The sequence below is a fragment of the Pundamilia nyererei genome, unplaced genomic scaffold, assembly GCF_000239375.1.
Source record: "Pundamilia nyererei isolate P.nyererei 1_Seehausen unplaced genomic scaffold, PunNye1.0 scaffold00082, whole genome shotgun sequence".
NCBI classification, from domain to species: domain Eukaryota; kingdom Metazoa; phylum Chordata; class Actinopteri; order Cichliformes; family Cichlidae; genus Pundamilia; species Pundamilia nyererei.
The window spans coordinates 1,743,561-1,762,012 of NW_005187483.1; the positions used below are offsets into that span (position 1 = coordinate 1,743,561).

At 37.7% G+C, this 18,452-nt stretch overlaps 1 protein-coding gene across 1 annotated transcript in view; it reads right to left on the minus strand.

Moving 5' to 3' along the window:
- Positions 1–1,063: 1,063 nt before the first annotated feature.
- Positions 1,064–18,452, minus strand: part of itga2.2 (integrin, alpha 2 (CD49B, alpha 2 subunit of VLA-2 receptor), tandem duplicate 2) — a 21,553-nt gene continuing 4,164 nt past the window's right edge. Inside the window, exons 5-30 of the mRNA XM_005738187.1 lie at positions 18,170–18,284; positions 17,513–17,640; positions 16,345–16,493; positions 16,105–16,255; positions 15,516–15,681; positions 14,094–14,170; positions 13,715–13,853; positions 11,576–11,721; positions 11,350–11,493; positions 10,960–11,163; positions 10,746–10,876; positions 10,465–10,628; positions 9,874–10,025; positions 9,661–9,771; positions 9,233–9,318; positions 7,523–7,664; positions 7,207–7,287; positions 6,997–7,073; positions 6,825–6,908; positions 6,617–6,716; positions 6,415–6,525; positions 4,487–4,594; positions 4,045–4,158; positions 3,831–3,920; positions 3,412–3,528; positions 1,064–3,100 (exon numbers count right to left, since the gene is read on the minus strand). Of these exons, the coding sequence (XP_005738244.1) occupies positions 3,020–3,100; positions 3,412–3,528; positions 3,831–3,920; positions 4,045–4,158; positions 4,487–4,594; positions 6,415–6,525; positions 6,617–6,716; positions 6,825–6,908; positions 6,997–7,073; positions 7,207–7,287; positions 7,523–7,664; positions 9,233–9,318; positions 9,661–9,771; positions 9,874–10,025; positions 10,465–10,628; positions 10,746–10,876; positions 10,960–11,163; positions 11,350–11,493; positions 11,576–11,721; positions 13,715–13,853; positions 14,094–14,170; positions 15,516–15,681; positions 16,105–16,255; positions 16,345–16,493; positions 17,513–17,640; positions 18,170–18,284 (3,168 nt within the window). The 3' untranslated portion in view covers positions 1,064–3,019. The remainder of the gene's footprint in view (positions 3,101–3,411; positions 3,529–3,830; positions 3,921–4,044; positions 4,159–4,486; positions 4,595–6,414; positions 6,526–6,616; positions 6,717–6,824; positions 6,909–6,996; positions 7,074–7,206; positions 7,288–7,522; positions 7,665–9,232; positions 9,319–9,660; positions 9,772–9,873; positions 10,026–10,464; positions 10,629–10,745; positions 10,877–10,959; positions 11,164–11,349; positions 11,494–11,575; positions 11,722–13,714; positions 13,854–14,093; positions 14,171–15,515; positions 15,682–16,104; positions 16,256–16,344; positions 16,494–17,512; positions 17,641–18,169; positions 18,285–18,452) is intronic.

Genomic DNA, 18,452 nt, shown 5'->3' on the forward strand with positions numbered 1-18,452 from the left:
ATGATACAGCAAATATGAGACCAGAACAAATATTTTGACAATTTTCTGCAATCCTTATCAGCTATTTGATCCTCTGATGGCAAATATTTGTATATTTTTAATCTTATTTTAACCCCTCTGCAGAAAATTGTTATCAAAATGATTTATAGCTTGTGTTGACTGTTATCAGAGTAATCACCGGAGCTTTATGCACTTTTGCATATTTGGATAAAGACTGAACATTTCAGCCAAGCTTTTCTGAAACATCTTTAAGTAATGAAAACTACTGCAGGTCCCTATAATCAAATATGTATAATCTGTTTAAAGGACACTTTTCTGAATCATGCATAAATGCCACAGATGATTTATGATTTTATCAAGAGACTAAAGTATCTGGTAATAAAATCTTGTGTGGGTGATCAAAAAATTGGCTTTTGATAACAAAATGAACAAATGTGCCAAATAAAGGTTATGTATATATTATATATTACTTTTTTGGGAACTTTTAATTCATTGTGAGACAATTCTTCATTTCAACAAATCAAGAAAACATTCATTTGATCTTAAATTATGTTCAACGAATCATTCAGTGTCTGGTGTGAATGATTTGTGAGATCAGTGTCTTTGAAGATCTGAAGTTTCCAAAACACTTCTCAACATGCAAGCCCTCTTCTGTCCTGTTGTATCAACTTTAAAGTGCTGGCTCTGGTCCTGAAGCCATTAATGGCATAAGCAAAGGGACAAGCAGGGCTCAGGCTCTGAGCTGAATTTGGTTCAAACAGGCCCATGAAGCAAATGATTAGTACTGACTGGAATGTTTTGCCACTCTAAATCACTGCCATAGAATATAATAAAATCCCGATTAGCTCCATGCACTTCTGATATCATGGAGGGCATCCATTTTCATTTGAACAGGCATTTTTGTGGTAAAATCCCAAAAGATTAGGCTCCAATACTGCATGTCTGTATCTACAAACATCTACAGAAATCTATAATCTACCTTGAGCATTTGTGCAGAAAAGACAAAGTTTTCTATTGTTTAAAGAGAGAAATGGAAAAAAACAAAACAATCAGCACCTTGGTTTCACAATGCAGAGTTTATAGTTGAAATGCAGGTAGTGCTCAAGAGTTTACAAAGTGCAAAAATGACCAGCAGTTATTAAATCATTTGCTACGACCTGCTGAATTACAAGAACGCTGCAGGAATCTGTGAGTAATCATTCCTTTATGATATAACTCATTTATTTGGCTGGAACCGCCAATCACATGTGGAAGACGCCAGAGAAATTAATTTACAAAAGGTATACAAACACTTTCACTGTATCTCATTTCATCAACTCTTTCCACATTGCTCCCTGTACACATATAGACAGAATCCAAAGGTTGCTTCACAACGCCGCAGCCCATGAGTAATCGTGAAACAGAGTAGTTCAGTCATTCATCAAATTCTATATATTCTCTCCAACAAGGAGACTCGAGCCTAAACTCACAAAAAATATGCTGCTTATTAGAGACAAATAGCATATTCCATTGAGTCAGAGCCAACAAAATGTACACTAAAGACTCTGCTGGGTACTGGCGTTGGCTTGATGCAAAGGAAAACATTCAGAAACACATTCCTAAACAGTCAAGGGAGAGACTAACCTAACGGTGGGAGAACCTGACAGTCAAAAATGTGAGAGGGAATTAATTGAGTTTGAGGGGAAACTCAGTTGTACTGGAGCGATCCAAGCAGGGTTCCCAGCAGGGTCAGAGGAGGGGAGAGCAGAGGAGAGGAGAGGAGCAGGGTGATGGAAGACAAAATAGGAGAAAAGCAATACAACTGATATAACTCCTTAATTGTGAAATACAATTCAATAAGAATGTGGGGCATCCAAATCATCAACTGAGTAATGAAAAAACAAACAAACCAGACTATAACATTGCCAACACGTCATTTGAAACATGCTGCCATCTTGTGGTAAAGTAGTGCCAGCACATGTTTGGCTCCTCATTCAATCTTTTCTGTAAATCGGAAACATGGGTGTTGAAATATTATGAAATATTCTGCCTTCTTTGCTTTTTGTTGTTAATTCTTTGGGATTTTGATGCTGTGTGCTGGGAAAAAAAGGACATCCAGTTTTTAACAGCACCATCCCTGATCTGGCTATACATTTGTTATCTGAAATTAAATATGGAAACCATTCTTTGATTCACCGACAAAATAAATAAACCAATACACACTTATGTATAAATGGTCAGCCTTAAGCAATTTTCTACCAAACTCGTCATACCTGAATAACTGTGATATTACTGGGATTTTACAAATATCATCAATAACAATACAAATACACAAATATATATCCCACTGACCCATGTTGTCAACAACATTTCCATATATAAATGCAAATATGAAACCCGATGATTTGATTCTATAGTATATACAGTACTAACACAGTAATTACAAATTTCACTCACTTTGCATGATAAGTATTGTATCTGTTTTGCATATAAGCTCCTGATATCACTAGTCCTATTACAAAAAAACAGTCCTGAGTGGCAGAGATGACAGTAGATCTCAAGCTAATTTGTACTACAGAGTTACTGCCTTCTTTAAAAAGTTAAATGTTTTGACAAAATTGCTACATTCATAATTATTCTAATTGAAAGAGTGTTGACTGAAATTCGTCAAAACAGACAGTAATGCTTAAAAGTGATGCTTTTACAGTGTAAAACTCCAAAGGGGAAACAAACCAAAGATTTTAGCAAAGGCTTCAAAATCACTGCAGTACAAAAGGGTGCCAATGTTAGCAAAAAAAAAAATATATATATACAGTTTTTAACCTATACATTTCAAAGTCAGTGCAAATACTCCACAAAGAGTAAAGACTGATAATAATTCTCTGTAAAGTGTGCAAAGCATTACTGTAAATCCCAGTAACACTGAGGCTCCAGTTTCCAGTAAAATGCCTAGCTTCCAGTGGCAGAGCTGCAGTGTATTCACACTTTACAAGAACTAATGAGAAGTACCAGAAGAAAGAGAAAGCTGTGGGTTTTCTCTTCACAGCACCTCATCGCCCTGCGCATTGTGCTGTGCATCTTCCATCTGAAGCTGCTGATACTTTCTTTTGAAAAATCCAAACTAGAAAGAAAAGTTTGACAGAAAAAGTGAACCAAAAGAATACTTCCACAGATTTTTACAAGACCAGTTACCAGTTTTAACTGTTTTATTTCTTATATCCCTGTGCTATGTAGCATATTGGTGAGGAACTCTTGGAATCAGTAAACTTAAAGCTGCAGATTTCTTTAAAATCATCCATATCTGTTCATGGCAGCAGGGTGCAGCAAAGATGAAATGCTCATTTTACAAATGTACATCATCCTAAGTTTTACATATCCTACTGTTGTTCCTCTACATCTTAACAAAAAGCAAGCAAACAAACAAAAACATACCTTCCACAGCAGCGCAACAGCCAGAGCCAACAGAAACAGTCCAGCTATGACACTGCCAGCTATGACGCCAACTGGAACATCGGCCGTCTCTCCAGGTTTGCTGACTCTCAACCCAAGCTAGAGCGCAAGAGAACAGGAGACATCATTGCCTTGTCTGTCTCCATCAAATCCAGGCGTAATAGTTTAAAATGAAACCAGAAATGGCATGATTAACAAAATAAACAAAAATAAATGAATAAAATATTCTTACATAAGAGCACTCGTGTGCTTTACACTGCTCTTTGCATACAAAATTGTGAAAATGATCAGGACAATTGAGTATGCTCATCAGCTGGAGTAACTGAGCTGCTCTTTTAAGCAAACAGCATCATGTTAGTCAGAGTTAAGCAGCAAAGTAAAAAACTGAAATATAATCTTACAGTCAGCTGTTTGTTTGTGATAATGAGCAGATCAGGTTTGTCGGTCTTCACTTCCAAACTGGAGGTCAGCTCAACGGTCTGATAGGTGGCCTAACATAAAACAAATTACACGAATTGTGTTAATATAACTGATTAATTCCACAATCAATAACTTAAGAAATGTAATGATAATAAAAGCAGACCATCTTTCTAAAATCGATGTGAAGATATTTACCGAAATAAAAGTGCTGTTCCAGATCCTCGTTTTAACGTTCACAAAGTAGGTGCTCTTAACTTTAGTGTCTTTGAGGATGCACTTTATCGATTCACAGTTTGCACTCTTGCAGTCCTGTTAGTTTAAAAGAAAAACATCAGGAAACAACACTCAATATTAGTAAAAAAAAAAAAAGAAAAAAAAAGCAATGTGATATTATTTAAGGTGGAATCTGCATATACTGTAAGGTTATATGTAAACAAAGAAAAAAAGGAATAGCTTTATTATTCGTGTAGGAAATATGAAACAGAAGTAGTGCATCAAAACCATCATCTTTCGCATACAAACTATTTTCTTCCATATTATGCGTCAAAAGATTTCTGTGCACATGTGCAGATGTGCATATTTGGAATTGTGCATAACTTCCTGCTAAAAGCAACAGTTGTATAAATATCTCACTGACCAGCTTCTCCATTCCTCTGAAGCTCTCCGCAGAGAAGGACACAGTCTGAGTGTTCTCACCGATCTTCAGAGGGTTGACTAGATTGTGTTGACAGCTGACTGAACCTCCCTGCAGAAGGAGGAGAAGCCTTCTATCATTTATTGTACAGATATAACACTTGAATCCAGTAAAAGTTGAAGAATTTGTACGCTGCCTGATAGTTAAAAACAAATTTGGGAGTAAAGCTTTGGTAACCAATAGAAACACAAACATTCATAACAGAAAACAACGTACACTCTTTCATTTCTAAACTTTGACCACTCGCTCTGCACTTCCATCCTTTCGGCCTATGTGTGTCATGGTCCCCGTGCCTCGCTGGCTGAATCTGTGTTTGGCAACATGTTTTGTTTGTTTTTTTTCCTTTGCACTCTCTCTCCTCTGCCGGGGCGGTGCTCATTACGGGCTCCCACCCCTGGCCCACGCACCTGTGCTCACCGTCACACCTGCAGCCGATCCCAGCTGATTTGGAGCACTATTTATGACGGCGGACCTGTGTCATCCTTCGCTGGATTGTTAACCCATCAGCCCCTCTGAACCCGAACCCGAACCCGAACCGGAGAGTTTGCAACTATCCCTAACCTGGACTTCTTTCTCTGTGTGTATATAGATCTGCCCTGGACCCGAGCAAGCGTGTGTGTGTTTGGAACCCACTGAGAGCGTGTATTGGATTAATCCCTGCTTCCCCCTGGACCCTTTCCCCCGCCACACTGTATATATATTCTCACTCGGTATCTCACTGTAAATAAACGCACTTTCTCTTTACCAAGGATACCTGGTCTACGTGTGAATCCATTTCAAACATTGTGACAGAGTGTTTGGCAAGTCTCATCTGCCAGCAGTGGAGCGCTGGTGTGGCTCCACTGCCGCACCAGTTAGTTGTGAGTAACTAGCTTGTTGGAGGCTTGACTGGTTTAGTATACTATACTAAACCAGTCAAGCCTCCAACAAGGTTGAGTGTTTAAATAGCCCAAAGCTAATCTGCATGAAGGCCAGGGTTATTGGAGTAGGTCAACACGGGGGTGCTTCTACTTTACTTAAGGGACATGTTGCATTGACCTGAAGTGACCTGGAGTAACACTGACTTTTGTCTTTATTAGTCTTTATGTGGGCCTTAAGCTGAATCACGGAAGGGATACAGGAATTTGTTGCAGCACCACGTGAAGGTTTTCTGGATCATTGTACGAAAGATGAGCTTGTAAGACTTGCAGACATATATGAACTTGATTTGAGTGATATTGGTGAGAAATTTCGCAAAGAAAAAATAAAATCTGCAAGTATCTGTGGCTGGGAAAGAGGAAGCTGGCCAACCTTGAGTAATGCCATCATCGGTTTCACAAAGAAATTTGACTTCTGAGCAACAGAAAGAGCCAATTTTGTTGCAGATGTTGTATGAAAAAGAAACAAAAATGGAGAAACCACAAGATGATGAACTCTTTTGTATACCAAAGTATTCCAGAGTCTAATGTGAATCTGTCAGCAAAAGCTTGGTTGACACTGGGTCATGCAACAGGACATTGATTCCCATTCCAACAGAATGGCTGAAAACCAAAAGAAGTCCAGACCTCAACACGACTCAAGTAATGTGGCAGGATCTTAAGAGAGCTGTGCATAACTGAATGCCTGCAAGCCTCAATGAAATGAAGCAACACTGTAAAGAAGAGTGGGCCAAAATTCCTCCACATCAACACGAGAGACTGATAAAGTCTCTCGTGTTGATATAAATGATTACTTCAAGATGTTGAAGGTGGTTCTACAACCTACCGGTACTCAAGTGGACTTAGTTTTTGGCACTCTAATTTTGCATTCCTTTTTAAAAAACAAATAGATAATGACATAAACAGCTTTTAATCTTCTTGAACGTTCCTGGGTTTTGGAAACTGAGAACTCACTGTTTGTTCCTCCACGCTGGTGATGTACAGGAGCCGATTTCCACCTTTACTGGTCATTGGCAGATTAATAGTCAGATATAGAAGGCTCACGGGTAGGTAACTTGTAGAAACCTGTAAATAAATTGCATTACAGACAATACATTTGTTAAAATAAAGGTAAGAATTCTGATGATATTTTATGAGACTGATTTATTTATCACACCTCCGCTTTAAAGTTATACTCTGGGCCGATATCATCGTAGGTTTTCACTGTTAACACTGGAGTGGTTGCATCTGCCACAAAGAAATTAATATTTGGGTGCCTAGAATAAAAAGTACATGAAATGAATGTTTTAACATTAATATCAGCTTTCAGATTTACCCTTTGAGACTAAATGAGAAAAAGTAATATTAAGGTAAGGAAAACTCACTTGGATAAACTAATCCCAGTATCATACTGAACAGGAAAGGAGAAGTCCACTTCATTGTCTGTATCTATCTCCTCTTTGCTGTCACTTTAAAGGAAAGAGACAACATTATTAATCACTAATAATTTTAATAAAGCTGATTACTGGAGCTGAGTTTCTTTATAATTCAGTGTACCTCTTGGCCACAAATTTTAGAATGGTTTTATCTTCCAGCTGCTCAAGACTGTATTCAAAATGTATGCGAAATTTCACCTGTAATGAAATAACACAATATTTTTTCCAAATATTTTACAAACAAAAACATGTATATGCAAAAAGATTAGAGAACGTTTACAACTTTATTTTGTTATTTATTATTTTTTCCTTTATGGGGTTTTGTGCTTACCTCTTGGTTTTCTCTTAATACTGGATATCCTACATGGCAAATAACTTTTTCTGTTTGTGATGTGCATTTGACATCCTCTGTCTGTAAAGGCATAGATTTAGTAGAGTACACAACATTATGGACTGTGGCTTTATTCCACTGGCTTTTTTCTTGCTTTAATATTCATTTTTTGCTGCTTTTTATTTTTATTTATTGCTGTTCATACACTTTAGAGAAAATAAGAAACAAATTCTTTTGAAAAAGTTTACTCAAAGAGCATGTTGTTTTTCACATTAGCATCATGTAAACATAAGTAGTTTTTATTAGGCATGCTTACCAGAGGAAAGATGGAGGAGTAGTAGAGATTTTTGGAGAAAGTTATCACGAGTTGCGTGTTGTATGCATTCTCCTTTTTGTTCTTCACAACAACTTCAAATGACAGCTCTCGGCTATTAGGGCTTACCAGAATGGGTGCTGAGCTGCAACACAAGAGATCAAATTATGTTTCTTCATGTAACAGCAAGAGTATTTTTCAGAATGAGAAGGAAAGTTTAAAGTTGTTTACCCCTTTATTTCCCTAAAAGTTGCTTGCTATTAAGGGTGATTTTTTTACCTAATCTTAATTACCACCTTAGACAGTTTTGTGTTGCCTTTCTTAAAATTAAGAGAAACAATCAGTCAAGTGCACAAAACAGAAACCAATACTAGCTGCAAAACTACAAATACATTGAAATGCTGCTGTACGATCTATAAAGTCCTTCCTACGTATTCATGTGAGTTAATACACCGAGGAGCCAAAATCTTTTATGTTTTTCAGAGTCTGATCCAGCAATTTTATGGGCTCTAATATGTGCAATAAAGTAATGAAGGCAGACTTGTAAAACAGAGAAAACAGAAACATTTGTAACGTTTGTTAAGAGTTAAAAGCATTTCTTTCTTGTATGGTGCACATAGTTACTTTACACTTGCCAAGATTTCAGCCCTGTTAGAAAAACAAAGGTGCTTTTTTTTTTGGTTGGTATTGCAATATTATTGGACTATAACATGTAGGGTAAGGGTGTCAAACATAAAGTCTGGGGGCCAGAACTGGCCTGTCAAAGACTTCAATCGGCCAGCGGGACAAAATGTGGAAAATATGAATAAACACATACATTTTGAAACTGTAATTTCATACATTTTAAAGCTTGTATATTGATTTCCTCCACAGCCATCATAGCACAGTAATGAAAAAAAAATAATAATAATACATTTATGCTTTTTTACAATGTGTCCACCATAAACCATAAAATATTTGCCTAACATTTGTTATGTCTAATTATTCATTACTGTGCTAAGAGTTTGTGGCATTACAAACACGTGTTATCACTGGGAAGTTTTCCCCTCATGGAAAAACTTTGCAACATCAAGACTCAAAGCATGTTTGCAGGACGCTTCTCCCACTGCCTATTTAATTAGATCATTTTCATTTATCAGCCTTCATAAATGCTGATACCAATAGATCAACATATAGCTAATACTGGTTGCAAACACTGGCTTGTTGATAAATTAGTTGGGCTGTATAAGTTATTGAAGATTTATTATTATCATAGCGAAATAATGCTTCATATATAAAGAAGGATGTAGCCACCTGTTTTAAAAGGCAGAGCAGATGCAAAGTACCTTAAACCTGAACTTTTTCTAATTGCCAGTAGGAGGAGACGTCTCTGCTTGGAAAAAGAACTACAAATGTCTATAAATGTTACTGAACAAAAATTGATGCACAGTTTGTAAATTTTGGTCCCACAATTACATATAATTTGTTTTATTGATGTATTGTTTTCAGGGCCTTTCACAATTATCAATCACACAAATAGTAAAAAAACAAAACAAAAAGACAAAACACAGCCACACACAATCTTGTGGCTGCCATTACACATCAGGTAGATTCACAAAACAAAACTGGTCCTATCTTTACCTGAAAACTCAAAAAACAAAAATATTCACAGCACATGGTGTCACGATCCCTGCACATGGCTTATTTTACCTTGTCCAGCTCAGTGTTTCTTACCCGGATGTCTTTGCATCTGTCTTCACACTCAGCACTAGATCACTGTTGCACACCTCATCAGAGCCGCAGTCTTTGGTGAAGGGGATCTAAAACAACGACACGGCAGCAAATTCAGCCAACGATACAGCGTTTTTCTAAAACCGCATTTCCAACAGAACAGACATCATAAACGGAAATGATTACATGTCTGTAAGTTGGGTGAGCTTTAATCATGCTGCTGGGAAATAACAGCATAGCATGACTTACTGAAACCAGCCAGTAATCATCTCACAGGTAAAACATGTTATTTAAAATGACTGTACAAACAACTTTACAGCTTCGTCATAAGGTCTTCTGTCACTTGATTTGTTTCCTGTAGGCATAGCATGAGGGGAAAAATAATAATAATAAACTTAGAATCAGGGACGTGCTGGGTGTCAAATACTTACAAAGAACTGATAAGCATTTTCAGAAAATTTGTCAAGGACAGGGTTCGCATTTGGATCCGCTTGTTCAATTTCTACTTTCAGACTGAGGGAGTTGTCAAAGTCTGGTGTCTCCTGTTGAATACAAAGTGTATGAACAAATTAAGGGATCTTTTTCAAAATAATTCACACCTATTCTGGGGGAAAATGTAGTGTAATATATCCACAATCCACTACCTGAACATAAACTTTGTAATCTTGACACAGGCCTGTGGATGGTACTTGTTTCACATCTTTCAGAAGGCGTTCATTATTTTTTACAAACATTCCTCTTGATGTCACTCTTGAAGACAGCAAGTCAGCATCCAGAGTCAAATTGTATGTAATATCTGAAAAAAAAGCAAAAACTATGTGTGGCACATTTTGTCCCTGCAGTCAATCTTTTGTGTTTGGATTATCTTGATCAGACTTTCTGGAAATGGACTGATTTGCTTTCCTGTTGAGAATCAGATGATAAACTTGTTACTTACAGCACTTGTCTTTTTGATTAATGTAAGCATAGAGCCACCACCCAGTTTGAAAAGAGAAACAACAAGGCTGACTCAGACTGAGCCAGTCCCCAAATACCTACAACTTCTGCCTTTGTTATTTGATTTGTCTGTATCTGAAATCATGATTTATGACTAAGCTTGTTTAAAAATAACCCAAAAAAAAACCCCTGTCATAAACATCTGCATAAGTGTCTGAATTCTATGTTAGTCTGGTATAAAATCCTTCAACCCTATTACTTTAAAAAGGAGTGCACATGTGTACATATTATATATTTACCGACTGTTCCAGCAGGCGTTGCAGGTCTAAATGCAGCGGTGAAACACAGTTTGGTGTCAAAGCATGAAAGCATGCGACCATTAATGTTGCAGGGTTTGTTGAAAATGTTGATTTTATCAGGATTGAAAGAAGCTTTAACTGTCACAGATGCCACCTTACGGGACCTGAGAAAAAGTTCAGTTTGAAATGACTAGAAACACGGACTGATATAAGCGACACAGTGCAGAAAATTATAATATTAAACCATAATATTTCCCCTGAGTTGCACTTGCTTAACTCACCAGAGTTGCACCACCTTGCCATAGGCCCCCACTGAGATATCAGGGAGTTCATCACCATTCAGATCTTTATAGCTATCTAGAGACCTTCCAAAGTACTTCAGCTGAGGATCCAGGCTGAAGCCAAGAATTCTCTGAAAAGAGAAACCCCCATTATGTTCACATATGTTATGTAAAAAGGTATTGTTATTAAAAATGTTAGTAATATGTACTGTACCTGTGAGAAGTCTACACCTGACATGTCCCTCTTTCCATTGTAGATGTAAATAACACCTTTTTCTTTCTCTTCCAGCGGTGCTCCAACTACAACATCGTTGAAACCATCTAGGTCCAGGTCAGGAATAGCAGAGATGGCCATCCCAAAACGTGCATCCATGGTTGGGGGTGGACCCTTGAGGAAACCCTTCTCGTTCAGTATGCCCTTCAGAAGATAAGATGGAGATTGTATGCAGCTGATGAAGCTAAACATATAAATTAAAAACAAATCTATAAAAGAAGCAGAATATCTGCTACTGTCTGCATATGTCGATCAATCTCTTTTGCACTGTTGTGCAGGAAATCCATACCACAAAATGGAACTAAAATAGTAGTCAGTGGTTAATTTTACCTTGGTGACAGAGAATAGGAAGACTCTGCCTTGCTCTCTCTTTAGCTCACTCATGTACATGGGCGCACCAACCAGCAGGAAGTCTGTCGTCCCATCTTTGTCTACATCCAGAGAGCACAAGACGCTTCCAAAGTATGAGCCAATCTGGGAAACCAATTAACAACGGTTAACTCTGATCCTTACACTTCACGTCAAATGAATCACTCATCTTGAATCAGATCAGTACCTGTTTTCCTCTTTGCGAGTCTATGATATGAGATTGCTTCTGAGCATCGACAGTGTAGACGATAACTTGTCCAGAGTGGTTTGAACGAGGTGCACCAGCCACAAAGTACTCGTTGGGTCCAACACGCATTGTGGTGACAGAGTAACCTGGAAAGTAACATAAAGACAACATTCACCAACTGACAGATAAACTCTTTACATATTCTTACTCGGTAAGTGGCAGAATGTAGAACAATAACACAGATTTACTCAAGTCCTCAATTAATTCTGCTAATAACTACTCTTCTACATTTATTCAACAACAATGGTGCTCTCAGTTATTCTGGCTGTTCAGACCTCTAGTCAGGCACACTTTGGGTGTAGCAGTGCTGTGAATGATTTTACTAAACTATTTATGAATAAGAACAATGGCACAGAAAAGTGTCCTGCTTCAGCAAGCACTATAAAATTTCATAAGGGTGATATCACTCGAGAGCAGTTTGTACATGCCCCCGCTGTCTCAAGAAGTTCAAAATTAAAGGAAAACATCTGGGGAATTTTTTTCAAATCAAGGACTTATTCGATCAAAATCTTTTCTGCGTTCACAAAGCCATCAATTTTGATGAGAGCCCCAAAACTATTGGCAGAACTGCATCCCCAAATCTTGACACAACCACCACCTTCTTCTACAGCTGTAGACACTCACAGTTGTACCCCTCTCCTCATCTCCACTGTATATTTAAATCATCACTCTTTAAGACATGTTGCCACTCATTTCTGGTCCAGTTCTTGTGTAATTTGGCATACCTCAGCCCAGGTGCCTTTTTTGCCCCCACATGTTTTTGAATCAGGTTGCCACTTCTCAGAGCAGAAACCGAATTAACCACAGTGCAAAACTGAGAATCTTGGTGTTTGTTTTAAAATATTCATTGCTATCACTTAGGGGTGCCATCACACGTTTAACACACTGTCTCACAGTTCATTTTGTTCTACAACTGAAAAAGCAAATTCATACCGGGCCAGTCTATGACGTTGTAAACACGAGATCAAATTTTGGATTTACAAAGGCTAAGAGCTCCAGCTGTGCTATATTTGGCATCTTTAATGGATTTGACTGAAGAAATTGGAACAAATTATGTGTTTGTTTGTGATACGCTGCGAGCAACAACAGTGTGTTACGATCCAATGTTGTCAGTGTGTTGTGTTAGGCGTGACTGTTATGTGTTTCCTGTTTTACTTTGAAGGTCTGTCTTATCTCAGTGTGTTCAGTTTACGCTTCCTTGTCTCGTGAGTTCTGATTTGCCCCAGCTGTGTTTCCCTCCTGTTGTCCATTCCCTGATTGCTCCCTCTATGTATTTAAGCCCTGTGTTTCAGTTTGTCATTGGGTTGTGATCATTGTGGTGTTGGTGTCTTAGTTTTGTAAATAGCTGTAAATAGATTTGTAAAGTAGCAATTGAGCATTCCCCCCACCACCACCTTGTATATATTGTTCACTGCAGCAGCCTAGTAGGCGTGAGAAGCCATTTTTGTTGATTAAGTTTTCTCCTGTTTTTCATGTAGCGAGTTAGGTAAGGGAATTGTCTTTTGTTTGGTTTTCAGTTTGGGGTAAGAAAGCATAGGGACCATTAGGGAGTTTTGTTTGTTATTTTTGGCACTGCTCACTGCTGAAGCAAATAAATGGCTGCTTAGCATTTTAAAAGAGATTGTTGTTTGTGTTCTTGCTTGGGTGGAGTGTGGTGGGCCAATGTTTTGTTGCGTTCAGGACACGCCTAGACCTAGAACGTAACAAGTGCGCAATGATAGAATTTAAAATTCAGTGTTTGCTAAGTTATCTGCTATATGTACTGGTTCATCCCTTGAGTTAAATGCCTTTTTATGCTTGAATGATTCAGGTTTGTGCGAAGCTGCTTAACAAAGGCTCTACCCTGAAAAGTACAATGATTGGACTGAAATGAGTGAAACATAAAAACTTCATATGTAATAAATTCATAGGCCTCCAATGTGGCTTTCAAAGCCATGCAGTTGTAGTGTAAACGTATTGGTATTAATACTAATAGCCATCCATTACACCTATCCCTGTAGTGTTTTATGCAAACAGTTATCTAACAAAGTCAAACTGCATTATAGATTTGCTCCAATAAATAAAGAATTAAATGCCTACCCAGTAGTGAACTATGGTTTTTGTCTTGCAGTGAATCTTCAAAGGCTGAAAGAGGGAGAATATGTACTTGTGACCCTGTTTGATGTACGACGGTCCCGCTCCAGGCATAGGCTCCCACTGCTCCGAGCATCAATACATCCTTAAAGAGAGAAGATCAAAATCTAGGCAACAAACACTAGACCACTACATGACTGCATGACCAATATGCACATATAACATAAATCAGATCAGATCCATCAGATACAAATACTAACCACTTTAACAAGCTATTCTTAAAGTGGTTTTGCACATGTTTCCACAGCTTAGCAGGCAAGAAAAAAGATGTCTGACAAACCTTTACCCTTTTTTAATCTGATTCATTTTTTGGCTGGGTGGATACCTGTTTGCTGGAATAGTGAGCACTGAATCCAACTTGGGACATCTCCATTTTGAAGCTGTCTGCCCCTTTTCCAGTGCCTTGTGGGAACAAAGCATTATGTGTACACCAGAATCAAAACCCAAACATAACAAGCGGTAACATAAAGATAATGAAAACTCACATGTTAAGATCTTAAGTTAGAAAAGACATGTCATGAAATTAATCTACAGTGCAGTGAATTTGCTTCCTTCCTGATTTCTTAGTTTTCTGCATATTTCTCACATGTAAATGTTTCACATTATCAAACAAATTTTCACACTGGACAAAGAAAAAAAGATTTTTTTGATTACTGCTTAAACAGAACCTGTCTGACAAAATAAAGGTTTATTAGGCTAAAAGATATCAAATGGTAACTCATCATGTCACAATCTAAAGAACAGATAAGAAACAAAGTCACTGGACAGAGTTACAAAGCGTTTGCTAAAACCTTGGGACACAGCAAGAGTCCACCAATGATTCACCCAGGAGGTCACAAAAGAACCCAGAATAACAGCTAAAGAACTGCAGGCCTCACTTGTCTCAGTTAAGGTCAGAGTCCACAATTTAACATTAACAAAGAAACTGAGCAAAAATGGCATCCAGTTCCAAGGTGAGAAAGACTAAAAAGAACACAAGGACTCATCTCAAATTTGCCAAAAAACATCTTGGTAATCACCCAGACTTTTAGAAGAAAAAAAAAAGCAGAGTCCAGCTACATCTGCCCTAAAACTAATAGCATTTCATGAAAAGAGCATCATATCAACAGTCAAACATGCTGGTGGCAGTATGATGGCCTGGGACTGCTTTGCTGTTTTATCACCTGGACGACTTGCCATAATTGATGGAGCCGCGAACTCTGCTCTCTACAAGAAAATCCCAAAGGAGAATATTTGGCCTTTAGGTCGTGGTCTGAAGTTCAAGCTCTGATTATACAGGACAATGATCCGAAACACACCAGTGAGTCCACCTCCAAATCAAATTGAGATGCTTTGGAATGACCTCAAACAGGCTGTTCAGACTTGAAAACCCTCCAGTATTCCTGAAATAAAACAATGCTCCTAAGAAGAGGAGGCCAAAATTCCTCCACTGGGATTTAAGTGAGTCATTGACAGTTATCACAAAGCTTCATTGCTGTTCTTGCTGCCAAGGGTTGGACAACTACTTATTAGGTTCAGGGGGTAATTACTCTTTCAGACAAGGCTAGGCAGGTTTGGGCAGCATTTCCTCTTAAAGGAAATAATCTGAAACATTTTAAGTACACAAAATGCAAAATTCAAGCAATCAAGATGGGGGCAAATACTTTTTCATGGCACTGTACATCCACTGTCACATAGACTATATGTTCTGCATATAGTTACAGTAAACACAACAACAGGACGGGAAATGGCATAATCTTCTATGTACCTTCTATGCTGAAGATGCGGTCGCCCAGAGTTCCAGCGATGGTATAGAGGACTGCCTCTTCAGATACGTTAAAGAAATGTTTCTCTGTGGGTGAACTGGCGATGGATTTGATTTCACTTATAAGCTTTTCTGTGTCGATGTTATTTCTTGTGTAATAACCCAAGACCTATTATTATTTTAAAAAAAACAAAAAACAAAACAGCATTTCCAGATTGGACAAAGTAAATATAAGTTTAAGTAACAAATCAAATCAGCAAATTAATGAGCAAATATAAACTATCAGAAAAGGAATTTAATGCAGGTCAGTACTGTGCAGTTAGCAAGTACTGTTAGAAAGGTGAACTATAAAACTGGTTCTATACTTGCTAGCAGTTCAAACACTTGTCAGAGTTTGCACATAAAGTGAGCAGTTCTTTAAAACAAAGGATGCTTAAATGCAGAAAATGAGGAAATGTCACCATTACATAATACGTATGATTCAAGTCATGGAAATTTATCTTAAATAAGTGACTTGGTTACCTGAAATTCAGTGTTGTGATCATACTTTTTACTCATGAATAATCAGCGTAAATGGTAGATGAGCACTTACTGCAATACCGAAGCGGGTAATGCCCTTCTTCTCACAATCGGCAATAACTGCTTTTGTCATAGATGAGTCATGTGATTCACCATCAGTGACAACCACCATTACTTTGGCAGCGTTTGGTCGGCCGCCGTTTTGGGCACTAAAACCAGCAGTGCTGAAAGGAGAAGACAAGGCAGGTTATTGGATTTATTTATGGATAAATGAAACAAATACATGATTCTGATGTGATAAAAATCAACTAACCTGGCAAACTCAATTGCCTGGAAGGTATTGGTCATTTCCCCATACATCTGCTTTATGTTAGATGCTGCAGAAATAGCGTCTTTGTTGTTCTGATACTGATTCAGTTTGAATTCAAATTTGGGGTTCACGGCATACTGGATGACGCCAACCTGGCATAATAATGTTAAAGAAATTCTACATCAAATTACAGACTGTGGCAATAATGATAACAGGAAAACTAGAAAGAAACAAGACTAATTACAGTCATGTGGAAACGAAAGCGTCCCCTTTTTCAATTACAGGGATTTACATATCAGGACATTATAAAAAATAATCTGTTTGAATCCTGTGTGTGGAAAAAGTATACTCTAACTGCTTCCATATAAATTAAGAGGGTAAGTAGGAACAGGAAGTTTTGGCAATTTTCTTGGAAACATCAGGAATGATCTTTAAAAGGCAAACATTACTACTGGCCAATCTGGGGAGGTTTAAAATTGCTAAACAATTTGAAATCCATCAGTCTACAAAGGAAAAGATTATCCACTTGTCTAAAACCTTCAAGACAGCTGCCAATCTGGGAGTTGACATTCAACCCAAAGTCAAACCTGCAATGCTCAGAAAAACTGCAAAATAAACCAAGAGCTCCATCTCACATTCTGGTCTCAGTTAGTGTGTTAAATATTAAAGTTTATGTACAACTAGACACAGACACCGCGATGTAGGGGTGATTATTTGGGCTTGTTTCGCAGCCACATGAGCTGTCTGACAGCTAAAGCTTCGCCAAAATTTGATCATGCAACAGGACAATGATCCTAAGCTGCAAACCTCAATAAACTGAAGTGACCTTGTAAAAAAGAACGGGCCAAACCTCAAACGATGATGTGAGAGACTGATAAAGTCATATGTGGTCAACTTACTGATTCATGGTCTGTATATACATTTTCACACACTGCTTCAGTATTTTGGCCTAGTTTTTGTTCAGTTATTACATCATGTAAACTGTAATTTGTTCTTGTTAATTTGAGGTTGTATTTATCTAATTTTACGTTCTGGTAAGGACATTACCAGATTCTTACAAGGATATTATGTCCTGAGATGTAAAACCTTATAATTGAAAGTGGATGTAATTTCTTTTTTACCAATGCTGTAAGTCAAAACTATTGACTTACAGCTTTAGTTGCATAGTCACCTGTGTACTTTGGGGTCCAATGTCAAGAGCGGGTAATAAATTTTTCAGGAATTCTACAATGGGTTCCCAAGGAAAAATGCTGTTGGAGGCATCCAAAACGATCACAATGTCCATCGGCCCTCCACACTCTGAAAAAGTCAGTAGTAATTAAATAAACTGTGCTCATGCAATGCATTTATTTATCATTCATTCAGCCACAGCCTTGAGCTCTGACACTTGCTTGGTATAATATGTCATATTTAACTCCTAGTTGCACTTCACCATTTGTTAATATTTTCGTGTCTTTCAACAGTTTAAACAAAATCAGGAATCAAAACCACAACAAGGCCACAAGAAAACAAAAAACAACAACTTCACAGTAAAACAGAAGGTAACCAAAAGATATGACTAACAATGAAACACGAAGGAACTTGAAAAATGAAGAACATTGTCTGGAGAAAAAAAACATTTCAAACTTAGTCATTAATTAAAAATGTTTTGTAAGATCTCTGTCAGATTTTCCAGAAGCACCGGGATCTATCTGAAACTGGTAATTAAAGAGCTATAGATTAACAAAAGGCTGTATTTCCTTTAGTTAGTATTGAGGGAATACTGCATGAAAAGGCAAGCACTACAAGAAAGATAATGAACTATACACAGCATATTAAAACATCTTACTCTGGACAGCTGGAGAAAAGGCAGGTTGAGGCCGAAAGACGGGATCCAATTTGGCACATACTCCTGGGTAGAAGTTTTGAGTGCCACACTGCTGACCCCAAAGTGGACCGCATGTCTGTATCAGCCAACCACAGAGGAAGAAACAAGGAAGTTTAAAGAAAGCTTGTTGTTATGAGTATCTTTAAAGGTTTCCAGTGATATCTTGTGTATGAACATTTTTCCTGTCAATATATATAACACAACATTAGGTGAAGTGATATCAACTAATGCCCTCAGTTGATAT